We start from the raw sequence: 20,886 nt of genomic DNA on the forward strand, positions 1-20,886 counted from the left end.
GAGAGGTGGTCGGGCATAGACAACAGCCGGCAGGCATACCGACACAGCAGTACGTCGCGCCGGTAGGTCAATGGTAACTCGGCAGCTTCAGCATAAAGACTCTCGACAGGACTAGTGTAGAAGGCTCCGGTCGCAAGACGTATCCCCCGATGGTGGATGGAGTTGAGCCGGCGTAAGAGGGATGGCCGAGCGGACGAGTAGACGAAGCTCCCATAATCCAGCTTTGATTGCACTATGGACCGATACAAGCGAAGCAGGACAGTGCGATCCGCTCCCCAAGATGAACCGCTAAGAACTCTGAGGACATTAAGGGAACGTGTACAACGGGCCGCCAAATAAGAGACATGTGGAGACCAACACAGTTTCCTGTCCAACGTGAGCCCTAGAAACTTAGTTGTGTCCACGAATGGGAGAACAACGGGACCGAGATGTAAGGATGGCGGAAGGAACGCTTTATATCGCCAAAAGTTGATACAAACCGTCTTCTCTTCAGAGAACCGGAAGCCATTTGCCACGCTCCATGAGTAGAGGCTGTCTAGACAACGCTGAAGGCAGCGCTCCAGGAGGCATGTTCTCTGGGCACTGCAGTAGATCGCGAAGTCATCGACAAAGAGAGAGCCTGAGACATTAGGTGGAATGCAATCCATAATTGGATTGATCGCGATGGCAAAAAGGGCTACGCTCAAGACGGAGCCCTGAGGCACTCCGTTCTCCTGGAGGAAGACGTCGGACAATACGGAACCCACACGTACCCTAAACTTTCGATCCGTTAAAAAGGAATCAATAAAAAGGGGCAGGCGACCGCGTAGGCCCCACCTGTGCATAGTGCGGAGGATACCTCCTCTCCAACAGGTATCATAAGCCTTCTCCAAGTCGAAGAACACGGCTACCGTTTGGCGCCTTCGCAAAAAGTTGTTCATGATGAATGTCGACAAGGTCACAAGGTGGTCAACAGCGGAGCGGCGGCGACGAAAGCCGCATTGGACATTAGTAAGTAGCCGTCGAGATTCAAGAATCCAGACTAACCGAGCATTAACCATGCGCTCCATCACCTTACAGACACAGCTTGTAAGAGAAATGGGGCGGTAACTAGAAGGAAGGTGTCTATCCTTCCCGGGTTTGGGTATAGGAACAACAACGGCGTCACGCCAACGCATGGGGACTTGACCTTCGGTCCAGACGCGATTGTAGGTACGAAGAAGGAAGCTTTTGCCCGCCGGAGAAAGGTGTGCCAGCATCTGAACGTGAATGGCATCTGGCCCTGGAGCAGAGGACCGGGACAGTGCAAGCGCACGTTTGAGTTCCCGCATAGTAAAGGGGGCATTATAAGTTTCCAGATTCAGCGAGTGGAAGGAAGGTCGCCGAGCCTCTTCTGCCTCTTTCCTGGGAAGGAAGGCAGGATGGTAACGGGCGGAGCTTGAAACCTCCGCGAAAAAGCGGCCAAAGGCGTTGGAGACAGCCACAGGATCAACAAGGACCTCATTACCTGAGGTCAGGCCAGGTACCGAGGAGTGGGCCTTAATGCGCGACAGCCGGCGCAGGCTACCCCAAACGACGGAAGAGGGAGTAAAACTGTTAAAGGAGCTGGTGAAAGAGGCCCAACAAGCTTTTTTGCTGTCTTTGATGACTCTACGGCATTGCGCTCGGAGTCGTTTGTATTCAATACAATTCGCCAACGTAGGATGGCGGCGAAAGGTGCGTAAAGCACGTTGTCGAGCACGGATAGCGTCCCTACAAGCCTCGTTCCACCAGGGGACGGAAACGCGACGTGAAGAAGAAGTAGTACGAGGAATGGAACGTTCGGCAGCATTGATGATAACAGCCGTGAGGTATTCAACCTGACTGTCACAACTGGGAAAATCGTGGTCCGGAAAGGTCGCCAGGGAGGAGTAAAGTCCTCAGTCAGCTTTCAGTATGTTCCAGCTCGAAGGACGTGGGGATGGGGTGTGGTGCAGGAGACGAACGACACAGGGGAAGTGGTCACTCGAATAGGTGTCAGAAAGGACATACCACTCGAACCGACGGGCAAGAGTGATAGAACAGATCGAGAGGTCCAAGTGGGAGTAGGTATGAGTAGAGTCCGAGAGGAAAGTCGGGGCGCCAGTATTGAGGCAGACAAGATTGAGATGGTTGAAGACATCCGCCAAGAGTGAGCCTCTTTGACAGGATGCAGGAGAGCCCCAAAGGGGATGATGGGCATTGAAGTCGCCAAACAATAAAAACGGCGGGGGAAGCTGAACGATCAGGTGCATCATGTCAGCCCGACTAACAGCAGATGACAGTGGAGTGTAGATGGTACAAACTGAAAAAGTAAAAGCAGAAAGAGTAATGCGGACAGCTATTGCTTGGAGTGGGGTGGTCAATGGGATGGGATGGTAATAGACATCGTCCCGAACGAGCAACATGACCCCACCATGAGCTGGGACACCGTCCACAGGGGTGAGGTCATACCGCTCCGAGGTATAGTGGGTAAAGGCAATACGGTCAGTCGGGCGCAACTTGGTTTCCTGGAGACCAAGGACGAGCGGACAGTGCAGGCGGAGAAGCAGTTGTAATTCCTCCCGATTAGATCGAATACCTCTTATGTTCCAATGAAACAACGCCATCGCTAGTCAAAAAGTTGGGGGAATGAGACGGGGGAAGAGCTGGTCACCTCGACGGCCGCGGAGGGCCAGGTTGCGAGGGAACAACGCTACAACCGACGGGAGGCGGATCCGGTTCCATCGACTCGTCGCCAGCTGCGGCCGCTGTCCCTGGTTGTATAGGAGGGGCAGCATCGTTTGCCGACGAAAGGCCGCTGAGCGCCTGGCAGCAGAGCGTCCCGGCGAAACTGAGGATGGCCGGGAGCAGCGACTCACGGATGGAGCGTCAGACGAAACGCGCCGGGGTGGAGAGGGGGATAGAGACTTCTTCTTGGAGGCCTTCTTGGAAGGCCGAGGAGGCACAGGGATGGTGGGCTGGACCCGAAGAAGGTCCTCACGCGCGGAGTCCGTTGTGGAACGCCGGACCTCGGAAGCTGGGGTCCGGAACGTTTCCCCGATGGACGCCTGAGAAGAGGATCGCTTCTCAGGTGGCGTGGGGGCAGGAGGAGGAGGAAGGGTGGCCCCTGGGGCAGAGGGGGTGGGGGCCACGGGGGAGGAGGATTTGGAAGGGAGGGATTTGGGAGGCGGAGGCAGAGCCCCCTGATGGGCGGAGGAGGCGGAGGGGGGACAGGATAGGGGTGAGGATACCACGGAAGGAGTGGACACAACTGAGGCAAACGAAGTGGTCAATGGCACGGGATGGAGGCGGTCATACTTCTTCCTGGCCTCAGAATAAGAGAGCCGATCCAAAGTTTTGATTTCTTGTATCTTCTCCTTCTGATATGCGGGGCAGTCTGAGGATCTAGGCGAGTGGACGCCAGGACAATTAATGCACCGAGGTGGTGGGGTGCATGTATGTTCCTCACGAAGAGGACGTCCACAATCGCCACAAAGGGGCTCAGCCTCACACCGTGACGACATGTGCCCAAAGCGCAAACACCTAAAACAGCGCATAGGAGGCGGGACGTAAGGTCACACGTCACACCAGTAGCACATCACCTTTACCTTCTCCAGGAGAACGTCCCCCTCGAAGGCGAGGATAAAGGCCCCGGTGTTGATGCGACAGTCTTTGGGGCCGCGCTGGACTCGCCGGACGAAATGCACGCCTCGGCGCTCCAGGTTGGCCCTGAGCTCCTCATCAGATTGTAGCAGGAGGTCACGTTGAAAAATAACCCCCTGCGTTCTATTTAGTGCCAGATGTGGGACAATGGATACTGGGATGTCCCCTAGGCGGTCGCACGCCTGGAGCGCCGCCGACTGTGTGGCGGAGGTGGTCTTGATAAGAACGGACCCTGAACGCATCTTGCTGAGAGCCTCGATTTCCCCGAAGATGTCCTCAATGTTCTGAACAAAGAACATGGGCTTGGAGGTGGCGAATGTCCCCCCATCGGTTCGAGAACAGACCAAATAGCGGGGGAAGTACTTCACCCCAAGCCGGCGGGCCTGTCCCTCCTCCCATGGAGTGGCCAAGGGGGAAAGGGCAGGAGAACCATAACTAGAAACGGTACCTTTTCTTTTGAAAGACTCGGCCGCAGAGTGACCTGATACGTGTTGACGTTTCATCTGCGAAACGTCCGCCCCGATACCACCCACTCCGACCAGGGGCTCTCCCCACGGGCGCCACCCAGCCGCAGCAAGGGCCACCTGGCAGGATGACCATTGCCGGGAGTCCTGATGCCCCAAGGAGACGGGCATCTATTCCTTGGCCGACGTGGGGAGGGTGCAGCTCAGGTATCGGCAGTACGATCCCTGTGTTGTCAGGGGGCTACAACCTAGAGGGTACATGACGACCCCACCACAACGGGCTGGCTACCGTGCTGGATTTCTGGTGCCATGGAAAGTCCATCATGATCGCTGGTGCAGATGGAGATGCACTATGAGCGTAACTTGGACAACCCATCAGGCGTTTAGGCCCAATTTGAGGAATAGTGGGTATGGTTACAATGCCGGTGCAATGCTGAGTGCCAAGGTCTTAGTGCACTTAGGACCAGTGGTACACCATGTAAGGTGTCCTTCCCCAAAAGGCTCATACTTCTGTAGAATTTTGAAAAATGGAGGTCAAACCCCAAGGGGGACCATCACATGGAAGGCCGAAACGGTTGAAACTCCTTTTAGTCGCCTCTTACGACAGGCAGGAATACCTTGGGCCTATTCTTACCCCGGACCCGCAGGGGGGTTTTTTAGTACTGGTTTGTTACTGAAGCATTTATAATTAAGTCATCAGTTCCATGGCAGTGCAGCTATATAATGACACCAGTTATTTGTGAACTGACCACTGTTATGAAAACACTCCTATTCTAGCAATAAATTGTCAGTGTACATGTTTTACTTTCACATTGAGGAGGTTGTAATAAAGGCAGAGCAGGAATTGAATTTTATGCATTCAACCAGTAAAGACATTAAAACATTAATGAATTCAATGCAGAGAGGAATGTGGAACTCAACAATATGGTCATTGTTGGTTTCTGTCTATCTGTTGTTGTGCTACTATCAAAGTAAAACGTACTATGCAGTGGTGTTACAGATACACTGCTGAATATTACAGCATTTAGCAATCTAAATAAATAATGACCAGCATATCTTAGTTTGAACATTACTGTTGCCATATGGCAATGCTAGGCATTTGAACTAACCTATATTATTTTTCATATTCTTTTTATATCTTCAGGAAGTCTTTCACTTGCTGAAGCCTTAAACATATTACTAGATAAGGATATGACTGCAGGTATTTTCATGGAGCCTCAAGACTGATTATTCTAAATATAAAAGTATGTCTGCTTTGGAGATTTCTGAAAAGTTTATAAACAACGAGATAATGGAGCATTTAGTTGATGAAACAAGACATTATGCATTATTTATTAACTGCCCAAATCCAAATATACTAGCTGATGAGATTAAATGTTTCAACGGGATTCTGTTTGTTAGTGGGTACAATATTCTGCCATCTAAAAGACATTACTGGGAAAGTGATGATGACATGAAGGACAAAGCTGTGTGTAGCTCCATGCTCAGGTGGCATATATTTCTACAAATCTATCGATTTTTGCACTGTGCCAATAACACCAAAATTGACTACAATAATAAGGCTTGGAAAATCAATACATTTATGAAAATGCAAAGAAGCAGTGTATAGATAATTTTGTATCTGAAGAGCATCTGTCAAATGATGAATACATGGTTAAACATTTTGTCCACCATGGTTGCAAGCAAATTAATTGGGGGTAAAACAGTATGATTTGGGCACAAAATATATAGCCTCAACACGAAGAATGGCTATTTAGTCAATTTTGAACTTTACCGGGAAAAGGTCCAAAACCAAACACAGAGATGGGAAAGTATTTGACAAGACAGCAAGCTCCTTACTGGCATTACATGACAAAATTCCAGCAGAGAATAGCAAGTCACATTATACATTTTTCATGGATAATCTATTTTCTGGTTCTGCACTTTTCTCATTTTAAAAGTCTCCAGGTATTCAGCCACTGGAACTATAAGAGAAAGTAGTCACAATGATCTCCTCCTCATGTGGCAGCCGACCTGCACAGTTAAGAGGTTTTCTCAGAAAACAAAGAGGAACGTGACACTCCTGGGGCCTCAAGTAATTGGGAAGTATAACATGTACATGGGAGGAACAGACCAAATGGACCAAAATCTGGAATGCTACCAAATTGGAATTCATAGCAAGAAATGATATTGAACACTGTTGACAAGGATGCTTGATGTAGCTATGCAGAAAAGTTGGCTTCTGTATAATAAATCTGGCATACCAAAAATTTCTCAGTTACAATTCAGGTTGGAAATAGCTAATGCACTGTTGTGTACGTCCCAGGTCCTTCCCAAAGCAGCTGAAAGAGATAATGCGTAGAATGAACAAGCAGCTTAAGGTCAGTGTATTTTGACAAATGCCTGACAATATCAGTGCAGTTATTCCCTGAAACAGAAACATCACTAAATCACAGCATGTTGGATGTGAACAATGAATGTACTTCACACATTCAGTGAGATATATTCACTAGATAGTTAAGAACTATGGCCTGACATAAAAATCTTGAAGGTGACTTCTACTGAGAAAATGTTATCAGAAGGGTACAAATTTACACTGATGCACATTTTTCACCGAAATTATAATTCTATTTTTGTACACAGTATCTTAACAACTGACATGGCAGCCTTCTTATGGCATTGTGAGTGGTGCATACCTACTCCTGGGATCGCTGTGTCGGTATTGAGCCACCTATTTATGGTTACATCTGACACCCCACCATTGTTGTTATTTCATGAAGTGCAAACCCTCTGCATTTTATGGTCCAATGAACGAGAAAGACAGCAAGATTTTGATTTATTAAGAGATAGTTCCCATTTTTTGAAATGAGTCAGTGAAAGTGTAGTATCCGGCCACTTGCTTGGCCAAATACCACCACGGAACATATCTGTGGCTGGCAGGTTGCCATACCCCTCAGCATCCTCCACGGAAGCCAGACACACACACAGCAATCACCATTCTGGTTGTGCATATCACCAGGCAACAACAGCAACAAGTCATGCTGTGAACACGACCGAGGACAACATGTGCATTCCAGACTCCAGTGGGCTCCACAAGAGGCATCTGCATCGCCCACCAGCAGTGTGCACAGCCAATTGCAGCGCTGTAAATGTGGCATTACATTTTCACCCACGCACCATGTGAAAAATCCACATCTCAGGTGACCACCACAGAGGCTGGAAACTGTCCAAGACGAAGAAGGTGACCACCACAGAAGTCCTTCTGTCAGAGTAGAGAGTATATCTAAAATGCTGCTCATCCACTAGCCTCAGCACTCACTCTCACCCCAGACTCAACACCAGCTGCTCCTTGCAATCCGGCCATCAGTAGTCATCTTCAACAGCAATATGCATTGCTGGCACGATCTCCAACTGGACATCGACCAAGGGTGGCCCAGGACTTCGACCAACACACACGGAGCTGACTGCAGCTGATCGATCCGGACATCTACCCAGACACTAGCCTGACCATGGTTAGGACATCAACTGGGCAATCACCAGACACTGACATTGGGCACCAATTTGGGCTACAGTGAGAACTCTACCACTCTACCAGAAGTAGCTTTTATTTTCTATTTCACATCAAACTGGGGACTGTTCATTCCTGAGTTACCAATAAGTGTTCTTTCACTGTAACCTGTGGATTGACTTTATTATGTGCTGTCCTTATAAACTTATAAAGACCAAGCCACAAAAAAAAAAAGATCAGGACTGTGTTGTAAGCTCCTTGTTTATGCAGTAACATAATTAAGAAGTCTACTGGAATAAGGATATCAAGAAACATAAAGACACGTCAATAAAGGCATAGCTTGTGATTTAAATAAAGCTTTACACCCAGCACTTAATTTACTAAGATCTCCTCGCGCGTCTTAATTCATCATACAGGAACCACTGATGTAGTAAAATATTAGGACCATCTTTTATGTTTTTACAAATGACCACTAAGTTGTGTCTAGGAACACTGCAACATATTAATAATGATGACTATCGACTACTGTCTTGCACAGGTGATCTTTGGAATTGTAAGTGTGCTTCAGTTGTTCTATGGCTGTTCCTTGCTTGGATATTGTATTGTATTGTGGTTATTTATGTAATGTTATCTCATATTGCGACACATTATCTGTCACCCTGATCCTATCCTGGGGCAGGACATTACAGTGGTGACCACACAATGATTGCTTACTGTCTAACAGTTGTGTGCCCCAATTCACAAGACAAGACAATGATTTCAGTGTCAGAGCGTACAGTGCTTCGCAATCAACTTTTCAGAAACTCACATTCATGAAACATGAAAGGTACATTCATCAGCTTACTGTTCCAACAGCAGACAACAATGTCGAACAGTGGCATACCACAATCAATTTACTTTGCGACTTTATTGCCATTGGCACATACTGAATCACAAACGGCCAGATTTGCAATCCTTCGCTCAGGCCAATGTGTCTTTCGCAGCATATGTGGAATCGTTTGACCTGGTGCTCGTGCAGCCAGCTGCACTGTCTTTGAACATTCCTATTGCATTCCCCACTGCTTTGAACAGATATGGAACATTCGTCTATTGTACCTCTACGTATGTCGCCTGGCAATCAGCACGACTACCACCTGCTGTCGTGCACATTCAAAATTCCACCATTTCACCTGGACCAACCCACTGTCTGCTTCACAATAATCTTCACCAAACTTAACGTTGCTAGTGACGGTGCTAAATCTGTTACACTGCTCAGTCACTTACACAGTGCACTACTGTCTGTCACAGACTGAACAGAGTATCAACGGACAAGCAGCAGTCGATGACCTCTCAAAAGCCGGAGTTGAGGGACCTTTGAACAGCTTTTGGGCTTCACCCATTAAGCTAATGCCCCTAAAAGACAGTACCGTAATTTAAGTGCAGACTACAGGGCCCTTAATGCTCATATGATAACAGCATGCTGGCTGGAATGTCCATAAATTGAAGTAATTGTCATGTCATCGCAAATAGTTGATAGTTCTGAAGATGTTCAAGTTGAGCCATAGCAAAGTGGAGAGCATGGGGTCAGCCTGTGAGATGGAAGCATTGGCATCCTCAGATGAGGTTGTGAGTGGATGCGATATTCTGGGTGCAGTGATAATGAGGGAACTGTGATGTAATAGTGGCTGAGTCCAGATCATTCAGCAAGTTATAGATATGTGTCAAGTGATGGCGATGAAGCTGTTCTCAGCAAAAAACACCATAGTAACCTACGACAACATCAATGATACACAACTATAATCAGTCACCTTGTACAATAACCTGTGTGTAACAATTTTGTTGGATATTAAATGGAATGTTCAAAATGAGTCAATCACACAAAAAGCAGGCGGTAAACTTCTGTAGCTTGTAGCATACTGAGAAAATGCAATCAATCTATGGCTGAGACTTAACCCTTTCAGACCTGATATTTTATTTCCTTATTAAAAAAATATCTGACATCATTATTACATTCATCTGAGTCTCCTGACAACATTTTTCTAAGAAAAAATTTCATATGATATCTAGTTTTCTAGATATTTAATGTACACAATCGTGTTCATCAGGTCTCGAGCTTCACGTCATTCATTATGTAGGTTAACACTATGGATCAAATATGCCACTCATTATTTCACTTTAAAACAGAAGAAACAATAAAAATAATTCCAAATTGCAGTTCTTATTTAGACAACAATGGTCAAAACACTGATTTTGATGTTTCGTATGAAACTGCAAAACAAATTTCTGTTCTTTTGGAGATATAAATGTACTTTACATTTTCTGCATTGAATTCTAGAACGCCCTGCACATTTTGGAATTTGGCAGCGACTTGGAGCACCTACATCATGCAAAGGCAAATGGTCAATGGAATCAAACTGTATCTCTGTAGCTGGTCATAATTCTCCTCTTTTTCTTGGTATGACTCTTATGTCTGAATCCAGTCCTCCATCAGACAGACGCCCCCTCTTCTTGTCAATCACTTTATTCTGGCACAGTATCAATCCATCTGCTACCCTGATACGAAAGGAAAGAAGGTCCATTTGCTTCTTATTTGAGATAGACAGGTTGTCTGCATCTCGTCTGTATGCCAACCAACTTTGCACGATGGCAAAGTCAACAGCATGAAAAATCATACAGAAAGGCCATTTTCGAGATCTGATGAAAACTCTGTAGTAGCTTATCAATTGATCAAATTGTATCTTCTCAATATTTCAGGTCTTTCTACTTTCACATATTTATGGTGTTTTTTGTCCCAACACTCAACTTCATCCACTGAGCCTTTACCAACAAAGTTTGAACACAATACAACTGGCCTATAGTCTAACCATTTACGCATGGTAATGTCATCAGAACTAGTGATTTCTTCACAGTAACCTCTGGTTTGTTTCATTATTGTTTTATCATCTGAAAAAGGCAAGTTCTTTCCAAATCTGTTTTGACAGACAGTACCTGCTGCATTGATGCCTTGAGATTTCATAACTTGAAACAGATGATAAGATGAAAAGAAGTTGTCAAAGTATAATTCATGACCTTCACCTTTTGCGAGTGGAACAGAAAATTCTAAACCAGCACTAGGACCTAATCCAAATTTTTTACAGTATGCGGTATTTAGTTCAGTTGTAGCACCTTGATACAAACTGAAATCATGCACTATTCCACTCTTTTCACATGAAGACTTGGATTCCCCATGGACTTGGTTCCCCCTTGACATACTGTTTTGCAGAAAACTTCCCAGTGAAAGGAATAATTCCTTCACTGATACAAACATTCTCTTCTATAGGAAGTTTACTGCAGCATTTTCGAATGGCTGAGTAAATTGGCCTGACTTTGTAAAATTTATCTTTATTTTCAGGCGGCTTTTCCAGATTGTTCACCAAGGATAAATTTGTTCAAAATTCTTAAAATCTGTCTCGTGACATGTTTACCCAAAACACATTTACCTTCAGGCTTGGATCCCAATACATTCATAATCTGGGAAATTTCAAGGTGCCAGTCAATATATGCAAACCAATAAATGCATATGCAATATATGCATCTCTAGTGCTTGAGGAGTTGAGGAGTTGTCTGCTTGAATGAGGATTTGCCTCTTTGTAATGCATAAATATGAGTATGTGCTGCCATGCTAGTGAACGAATCATCTGGTATATATCTTTTGAAGTATTGCATTGGAGAACACGAGAGAATCTTCAAAATTTGGAGCTTTGTGTGTTTCTGCAATGGTACTTAGAGGCTTTCGTTTCCATTTTATGGATTCTTTAGGTGTCACCATTATGTTGTCACACAGGTTATTCAATTCTGGGTTGTTTTCATCGCATAAAAAGTTCATCTCAGCAACCACCACCTCTCCATCATCTTCATCTTCAGATATGGTGTCTCTACACACATCATTCATACCCACTTTATTTGCTCCAACACATTTTACTATTTGTGGAGCTTGCCTTTTAATAAGTGATACACTGTCATCCTCATATCCACTCAAACTAATGTCTGAAACGCCATCATTTTCAATTATGTCCATAATCAAGCCCCAATCTTTCTCCACAGAAAGATATTCCTTGTCCATATTTGTAAGTCAAAAGCCAGCAATATAAAATAAAATCATATGTACTGGTCACTTGTTCTCCTCCTTGCTTCTGGTACTGAAATTAATGGAAAAATTACCACACTTTTCCTATTTTACGCCATTAAGGACCTGTTGTACACAAATGTGTACATTAATCTTACCTGATACATAACACAAATATGAACTGAATGAGATTGCTGAAACTTCCACTGAAAGAATGTCTAATGCTTCCAAAAGAAGGAAACCATACAAAACATTCATAAACAAAACCCACAATGTGACTATTATAGCAATAAAGTCAACAAGTAATGGCTTCCCACAAAAAGACAACATCAGAGAGTATATTTTACTACGTGGTTCACAGACTGCTCACAAGAGAGCAGCAGCTGCCAGAGCATGGCTAAAAGAAACATACACAAATGTGCACAGTGGGTTTGGATGCACCTGACATTTCTTGTCAGCGAAATATTAGTGAGCAAATTTTATGTACACAATTGTGACCACCAGGTCTGAAAGGGTTAACAGGACCAGTTGCTTACCTTCTCCTTCATCTTTTCCCAGCACACCTTCAATAGTTGCTGCCTCCTCTTTTCCACCAGCATCTTTAGCAGTCACTGTCTCATTTGTACTGAGCTCATCACCAACAGTGGGTGATTTGTTTTCTTCCACTACAACTCCAGTTGTGGATGCTTCATTTTTTTCCACTACATCTTTAACACTGGATGTCTCGTTTTTTTCTGCTACATCTTCAACAGTGGATGTCTCCTCCTTTTTCAGTACAGCACTTATCATCTCATTTTTCCCCACCTCTTCTCTAACAGTGGACACTTCATCTTCCTTCATAAGAACTTCGACAGTAGACTTTTCTGCATTCTGTGCTTTCACCTCATTTGTATCTTTGGTGGGAAAACTGAAAATACAGACAGCAGTACATTGTTACAACTGTAGATAATTTTTCAACAACCAAATTATTTCTAAGGTAACCATGAACAAGATCACATCCATTTTACAACATTTCACAAACTAAACAAAAGATATTCAAAGTAACTGGTTGGTCGAGTTATTGTTTCTGTCTATGCAACAGTCTGATCCTCAGCATCTTTGCAAAAAACAGTCACAGATTAGTGTGCTATTTAAACTTTGGTAAAGTAAAATGTTAAACATACATATGCACTCAAGCAAAACATGTGCCTAAATCATGGAGGAGTACCATGCAGAGCTTCTCAAATGAAAAATACGATACTACAAAACACACTGAAATCCAGTTACTTCTGGAATGGCTGGTTGGTTGATTTGAGGGAGGGGACCAAACAGCGAGGTCACTGGTCCCATCGGATTAGGGAAGGATGGTGAAGGAAGTCGGCCGTGCCCTTCCAAAGGAACCATCCCAGCATTTTCGAGGCAAGAAATCACAGAAAACCAAAATCAGGATGGCCAGACACGGGTTTGAACCATTGTCCTCCCGAATGCGAGTCCAGTATGCTAACCACTGTGCCACTTCATTTGGTTACTTCGAGAATGGTCTTTGACAACTCAGAAATTTAAAGTCTACACTACAGCTCCCTAATTGTCACCTAATGTAGCTGGATACATGAAAAATTTACTCACCAAGTGGCTGCAGGAGAACACGCACACGCACACGCACACGCACACGCACACGCACACGCACACGCACACGCACACGCACACACACACACACACACACACACACACAAAGGTACTGAAGGAAGGCGGATGAAGAAAAAGGCCTGTCAAGATTTAGGTGACAGGGAGTGTTTGGAAAGGTCACCCAGAACTCCGAATCAGGGGACACTTAACAGACATGACGAGAAGGAAAGACTGATTGTTGGGGACTGCACAGAAGAAGAGTTGAAATCCATAGACCTTAATGGTGGAAGACTGGGTGATAAGCAAGACAACAGATTACAGACAAAACTGTGCAAGTGTTAATAAGAGCAGAAAGCTACGTAAACTGTATATGGTAGCGGTGAGGATAGAGATGTCAGAAAATAAAGAGATACAGGAAACTAAAACCGAATGGGTAAAGGTATAGTTATTGAGAACAAAAGTTGAGACTGAAGAAATTAATGTAAATTAAAGCCGTGTGGGTGGCAAAAACTATGGACAAACTGTAATGTCAGTTCCCATCTGCACAGTTCTGAGAAGTTAGTGTCTGAAGGAAGACTCAAGACGGCATGTGTGGTGAAATAATCACCAATATCAAAACTGCCATGCTGTAGAGCATGCTCTACAACAGGATACTGTGTGGTGCCAGTGTACACCCCCTGCTTAAGTCCATTCATCCTGACTGGTAACTTGATACACGCCCGACACCTCTACCACTTACAATGCACTTAGCTTTCCACTATTACAAACTCTTCCACGATGTTTTGTCAGTAATCTATTTTTGTTCAGTACCCATCTTCCACCTCTAAGCTCGCAGGTGTACCAATTTCGTCCAGTGCAATCCCAAATAATCAGTCTTTCTTATCCCATCTGGTAACTGTCTCCTGACCAAGGGTTCGGGGTGACTTTTACAAATTCTCCCCAGTTCCTGAGCCCCACCAGTCCTTTTTCTTCATCCCTCTTTCTTGTCCTTCAATATTTTTGCCAGAAGAAGGAACCACTGGCTCTGAAAGCTTGCAATATTCCTTAAATTGTGTATTCTCCTGCTGCCGCTTGGTGAGTATATTTCTTATGTAACCAGTTATATTACCAAAAACTGGAAACTAATTATTTTTGTTGATACAATCATCACCTAAAATAGACAATATGGTCCCTTTAACCTTTGAAATGCTCTCGCCAGTATATGAAATGTGATTGATTAAATTTTAGTGCACAACAAGCACCAATTTACTGCTATTCAATGAATGGCGCAAATTTGGCTGTTCTTTCACTGTAGAAAGAGGCCAGCTCATAACAGAGTAGGCACCCTGTCCTCAAAACTCTTGTAGGGGAATTCTTTTTACTAGAGCGTTTCTACCTGAATATTTTCGGCATTATGAATTTCATTCAGCAGATTAGTTAACATACATTATGGATGACGTTTCATAGCACCAAACTCAGCATCAAGCTGACAGCTGTTGTTCTTTTACAGTTGACAGTTTTGTTTACTGACAAGCCCAGTGAAAAATTGTTTTCTGCTCTGTGCAGAAGTTTACATGGCAACTTCATTCTAGATCTAATGACATGATGATCAGCCCAAACTTTAGCTCCATGCAAAGCCTTAATTATTACATCATTTCTAGTATATCTCATGTGCACAATTACACAACCCAGCAGTTATCAGTGTTTATAGAGTTAGTTCGCAAATAAGCTGTTTTATATTTGACAATCTAAAGAACGACTTTGTAATGCAAAGATAAAGAAGTCATCTCAGAAAACTAATTTGTCATTGTCAGGGATGTTAAACAAAACTCCTTGTAAGTCTTCATACATTCGTTGATATGGCATATTGTCAGGGCAAAGAAAACCCCTTTGAATTTGATCAAGGAACTACATTCATTACAAAATTTAAATTTTGATGAAGGGTGTGGAAAATATCATCATCAGGGGGGGAGGAGGGTTTCCACTAAAGTAATTAATGCAGTTGATTGCATATGAGCAGAACCATTAAATCAGCTCTAAAGTACACATTGTTACTGACACAACAATATAATATTGCAAAAGTGAGAAGTCAAGAATGGCACAATATTACTGCTCAATATTTATATCTGAAGCATCATTTACAATACTGCCTTTATAGTTAATATGCCAGCAATTGATGACATGGAACGTGCATGCATTGTGATTAAATTGCTTGCCTTGTGAAACACAAGCTGAAATTATAACAGGATAGGCGAAACAAGCCAAAGAAGGTTTCTGTGATTATTTCAATGGACTAGGGGCTATTTTAAGGCAGCAAAAATTCATAAATCACAACAACTAATTACAAATTGAAAAAGTGAACTGTGTAGTTCATCACATACATGTGATGTTTCCTACATATTTCTCTAATGTAATTGTTGTAACTACACAGTACACTAGACTGATCCAAAGTAACCCAAATATAGCTTTAATCATGAATCACTAAACTACAACAGAAAACAGAGTCCTGTGAATACCCACATAATAAAACGTAGTACACTGACGTGAACAGCACACTGGAAATATACACACGAAGAGTCAGTTAGTGCTACTCTGCACATATATATGCTCGAGTTGCCTGTAGATGGTACAGTAGCGATGTTGCCGTGCTCACGCCTCCTACATGCACCCTCCAGTGGCTGGTCCGTGCTGATACAGTTGGTGGCCAACTGAAACCAGAGCGGCGGCAGCCAGTGCCAACAGATGGGGTGGGATGATGAGTCTGACGGGCACCAGAGCATAGGGCTGGGACACGCACAGATGTGGGCTTGCCCAAGGGTGGCGCCCAACGACAGCAACAGAGTGGAAGGGCCATCACCATCCCAATGTCGTCATCAGCAGACAGGTCCCAGTGCCAGGGCAGCAGGACTGGACCCACTGGTGACGATGACTGATTTGATGATGAAGATGTGGTTGGTAGGGGTGGCCCAACCAGAGCAACAGGCTGCGGCAATGGACCCGAGGCCTAAGACAGACCAGCACTCAGCATCAGAAGCTGGAACCCAATGGTCCCACACATGGAAGAGGCAGCGAATAAGGTGGAGGCAGCTCAACAGCAGGCAACAAGGGGCTTGAGGCGAAGGGTGGCAGGGCAGGCTGCAGCGATGGTGGTTGCATCAGCGAACCAATAGCTTCCTGAAGGAAGTGTGAGCACCACTAATCAAGGTGGCACGCCATCAGTCCATCAGCCATAGGGACGCCACACAGATGGCATCCCCAGTAACAGACAACAATTGCCAGTATCCACTTGGGCCGGCAACCAAACCCTTGTGTCCAAACCAGTGACCACGGCGTGAAACGGCCAGATGAACTAGACTATGGCAGCCATAGAGCAGGCCACAGAAAAAGGACGCACATGTGTGGCTGCTGGCCATAAAGCAACTGAGCCAGGCTCTGCTACCCCATAGGCGTAAAGTGATAGTTGTTCAGAAAATGGAGAAGGGCATCGTCTGGAAAGAAATGCATAAAAAACTTTTTCATTTGGGACAATGGAAAATCCAGGAAGGAATGTAACAATATTAGAGAAGGAAAGTTGCTACTCACCATATAATGGGGATGCTGAGTCGCAATAGGCACAACAAATGATACACACACACACACACACACACACACACACACACACAGAAACGCAGCTTGCACTCACGTCTGCAGTCTCATATAACTGAAACCACACTGCAAGCAGCAGCACCAGTGCATGATGGGAGTGGCGAATCGTTTTGTTGTGCCTATTGCGACTCAGCATCTCCGCTGTATGGTGAGTAGTAACCTTCCGTCTCTAATATTGTTTTTCATTTGGGACTTGAAAGTACCCACTAGTTGTTCTGCCTCGCCATTTGATTGTGGGTGGGAAGGCAGAGCCATAACCTGACGAGTGCCGTGATGGGAACAAAACAACTGAAAGATGTGAGAAACACACTGGGGATCATTATCGGAAACGAAGGTACACGACAATCCCTCAACAGAAAAAAAACCACCAAAAGTGTAAGAATTGTGACCTCGGCTGATGTCAACACACACCGGAGAATATAAGGAAACTGATAAAACGCACTGACAACCAAGAGCAAATAGGAATACATGAAGGGAGACCCGAAGTCTACATGAATGCGTTACCATGGCTGGTGTGAAGCAGGCCAGGGTGACAGAGATAGCTGGGAGCTGCTTGATGTCAGGCACACTGCGCACAAACTGCCACAATATGAACAATGTCACCATCAATCCCGGGACCAAGACATGTCTCCTAGGTATCAGTTCAGTGTGTGAAATGCCCCAATGGTCCGGGCATAGAACCTTGCACCTTAACACAGCAGGAATGACTACTCTGCGAGAGAGGTCTTCTGTGGACTAATGCAAAACACCATCAAAAAAAAAAAAAGAGGCAATACCATAAGGAAACATAGTTGCACAGAGGGTCCGAAGCCCGACCCAGCAATTTATCTGGCCAGGCACTTTGAACAAATCAAATCACCTGGCGAAGAACTGAGTCGGTGGCAAGAGCAGCTGCTATGAGCGAGTTCGTAACTGGGTAAACCCTGATCGTTGCTTGCATTTCAGTATCGAAATGGAAGCAAAGCAATTCTTCACGAACAAAGTTGGGATCAGGACCTACAGGAAGATGGGCCAAGACATTGGCATTAACATGTTTAGACGTGGGTCGAAAATGGATTACGTAATTGTAGCGAGACAAGAACAGTGTGCAGCATTGCAGGTGATGTGCTGCCTTGTCAGGCAAAGAAGTTAAACAAGAAAACCAAAGGTTTATGGTCAATAATAAGATGAAACTTGGAGTCATACAAAAGAAATGTAAAATTTCTTGAGAGCACTGATGGTGACAAGAGCCTTTTTTCAACCCAAAAGTAACGCTGCTGGGCTGGAGTTAGAGATTTAAAGGTGAAAGCAACAAGCCATTCAGAACCGTTGGCATACAGGTGCTTGAGGAGTGCGCCAAGGCGGTATTGTGAGTCGTCAATCGCCAAAACTATATGCTGGTGCAGAGGGAACGTAGCTAAACAACGGGCCAAGAGTAGTTTGGATTTAACATTTGAAAAGCACATACACAATGTGGGCTCCAGCAGAAGGTGAACCCTATCCCGTGAGACTTCAAACCCCAGATACATAATAGAATGCGGAAAAAGACTGATATTACGCAAGGACTGTAAGACAGAAAATCAAGTGTGCAAATTTTGCAAGTTACCGCCTGCAGAAGAGCCCGTGACAACAATATCATCCAGATAATTAATGCAAAGTACAGGCATAGTCAATTGCTCTAAAAATCTTTGGAAAACAGCAGGGGCACTAGCCACACCAAAAGAAAGGCACAAATATTGATAAAGACTAAAAGGAGTATTCAAAATCAGAACTTTCTGACTCTTTCTTCAACCACAGGAACCTGCAGATGTGTTTCAGACAAATCAATTTTAGAAAAGTACTGGCCACCTGATAATTTCGTCAACAGTCCCTCCTGGCCTGGTAGATACATATCCACAATCGAATGCACATTGACAGTGGTACTGGAGTTGCCACTAAGGTGAGGTTTTTCTTATGGTTTCTGAACTACAACGAGCGAAGACAACCATTGACTAGCCATAACAGGTTGCACCATCCCTAGAGATTGGAGTCTGTCAAATTCTGCTTTCACTTAATTTTTCAGGGTGACAGGAGTACGATGCGCACGACAAAAATGATGCCGAGTCGTGGATTTCAAAGACATATGAGGAGAAAAATTCTTAGCACACCCAATACCTTCCAAAAACAAGTCCGAAAACTCTTTACACAGTGTTTCCTGCTGAGAATACAGTACCCGATCGGGCGCAACGTGAACTGCAATGTTGACAGAAAATCCAAATATCTGAAATGTTGCCCATCCCAAACAAGTTCTCAACACCGGCATCAGCAATCTTCAAACATGTAAGCGGGCAATTTGCTGATTTGTAAGAGACAGATGCAATAAATTATCCCAATAGCACAATGTTATGTTTGTTCTAACTGACCAGCTTCCGCATCACTACTGTAAACGGCAGAGGGCCTAAATTCACATAGGTTTGAGAACTGAATATTGTCAATGCATCACCTGTGTTGATCTGTAGCTGGGTCGCTTGGTGAAAAACACTTAACTCAATAAACAATTTGAAGAAGTCACAACCATTGGAATCACACACACTTTACATCCACTTCCATATCCTAGGCAACTGTCAGTGAATAACACAAAGGTATTGTGGCCTTTCTTCCAGCAACCATTAAAAGTAGCCCAGCATTTAGGGCACACAGAACATTTGTGCTGGACAAAACAAAGGGCAAGACAGAAACAGAGAATGCTGATGCTGGTGCCGTGGCGGTTGTGGTTACTTTATCTGTCCTTGGTCAGCTCCAGGCTCAGCCCGCATGTTTACTGCCACCACTACTACTTTCTCATGCAAGTTATCTGTCGTTCTAGTGGGTACATCGTGTGACACTACTGCCACGTCACCTCACTCTTCAATTTGGTCACTCGCTACCCGAGAAACCTCAAAAGATTGCACTATTTGCAAAACTTCAGCCAACGGGGAGTTTTCACAGAGTAAGGCCTTATGGGTGCACTTCCTTATCCGGAGCTAAGCAGACAATTGCTTCACGCACCACTGAATATGCATAGGAATCATGATGGGCATCAGTAACGAAATGACACTTATGGCTAAGGCCGTGGAGTTCGGGTGCTCAGGCTGGTTTAGTTTCTTGCAACATCAGTAGAATTGAACTCATGCTGCTATGACATGCATTCATTTTGCGATAGTATTTGAACAATAAACTGCAAATGATCGAAAGTAGAGCTGTCGGTTCCTGTAAAGGAGCAAGCTGACACAGTAAGTGATACTCCTTAACTCCGAGTCTTTTTCCATAAGTGTCCCATTCCTCGGCTGAATTATCATATGGAGGGAATGTGGATGGAGGGTCTGGTGGAATGGTATCCTGTCTGTTAATGGAAGCCGTCAAGGTGGTTACAGCCGAAGTAAGCTATTCACTTAAGGCTGGTAGCACGGCATATATAATGAATAAACCTGATGAAACCACACATAAAGATGGCACATTCGGAAACCGTTCCAAACTCAATGCCAATTTTGTTGTAATTAGATAGTACATGAGGCTTGGCTCAAAGTAACTCAAACATGGTTTTATTCATGAAGCACTCAACTACAATGGGAAACAAACTCCCATGAATCCCCACTTAACAAGATACAATATACTGATGTGAACGGCACACTGGAAAAACACACAAGAAGGGCCAGTTAGTTCTGCTCCCCGCATATACACTGGCATACAAAATTAAAGTCAAACAGAAATTTTGTGAAGTTGTATTTATTTCACCACAAAATAGTATAAACAGGTGATAGTAAAGCAGAAACAATGTAAAGAATACAGTATGTAATCAACTGCAACATGCACAATGGTAGACAAAAATGTTCTTCCTTTTTTTCCAACTTAATGGATTTGCACACACATTATGACAACTGGTTAATGTGCTCAGTATGGGGTGTGGCCACCTCTGGCACCCATTAAGGCGGGAGAACGATGGGAATGCTGTGGATGATGTCAAAACTTCATGTTGAGGCAAT

The 20,886-nt window shown here is 44.4% G+C and overlaps 1 protein-coding gene across 3 annotated transcripts in view; it reads right to left on the reverse strand.

The window, feature by feature from the left end:
* LOC126259193 (TP53-binding protein 1-like) overlaps positions 1-20,886 on the reverse strand; it is a 359,964-nt gene that overhangs the window by 285,430 nt on the left and 53,648 nt on the right. For all 3 annotated transcript variants that reach the window (XM_049955782.1, XM_049955783.1, XM_049955781.1), the window contains exon 2: positions 12,214-12,584. In XM_049955782.1, the coding sequence (XP_049811739.1) occupies positions 12,214-12,584 (371 nt within the window). The remainder of the gene's footprint in view (positions 1-12,213; positions 12,585-20,886) is intronic.

Source organism: Schistocerca nitens, chromosome 5 (assembly GCF_023898315.1).
Source record: "Schistocerca nitens isolate TAMUIC-IGC-003100 chromosome 5, iqSchNite1.1, whole genome shotgun sequence".
Taxonomy (NCBI): domain Eukaryota; kingdom Metazoa; phylum Arthropoda; class Insecta; order Orthoptera; family Acrididae; genus Schistocerca; species Schistocerca nitens.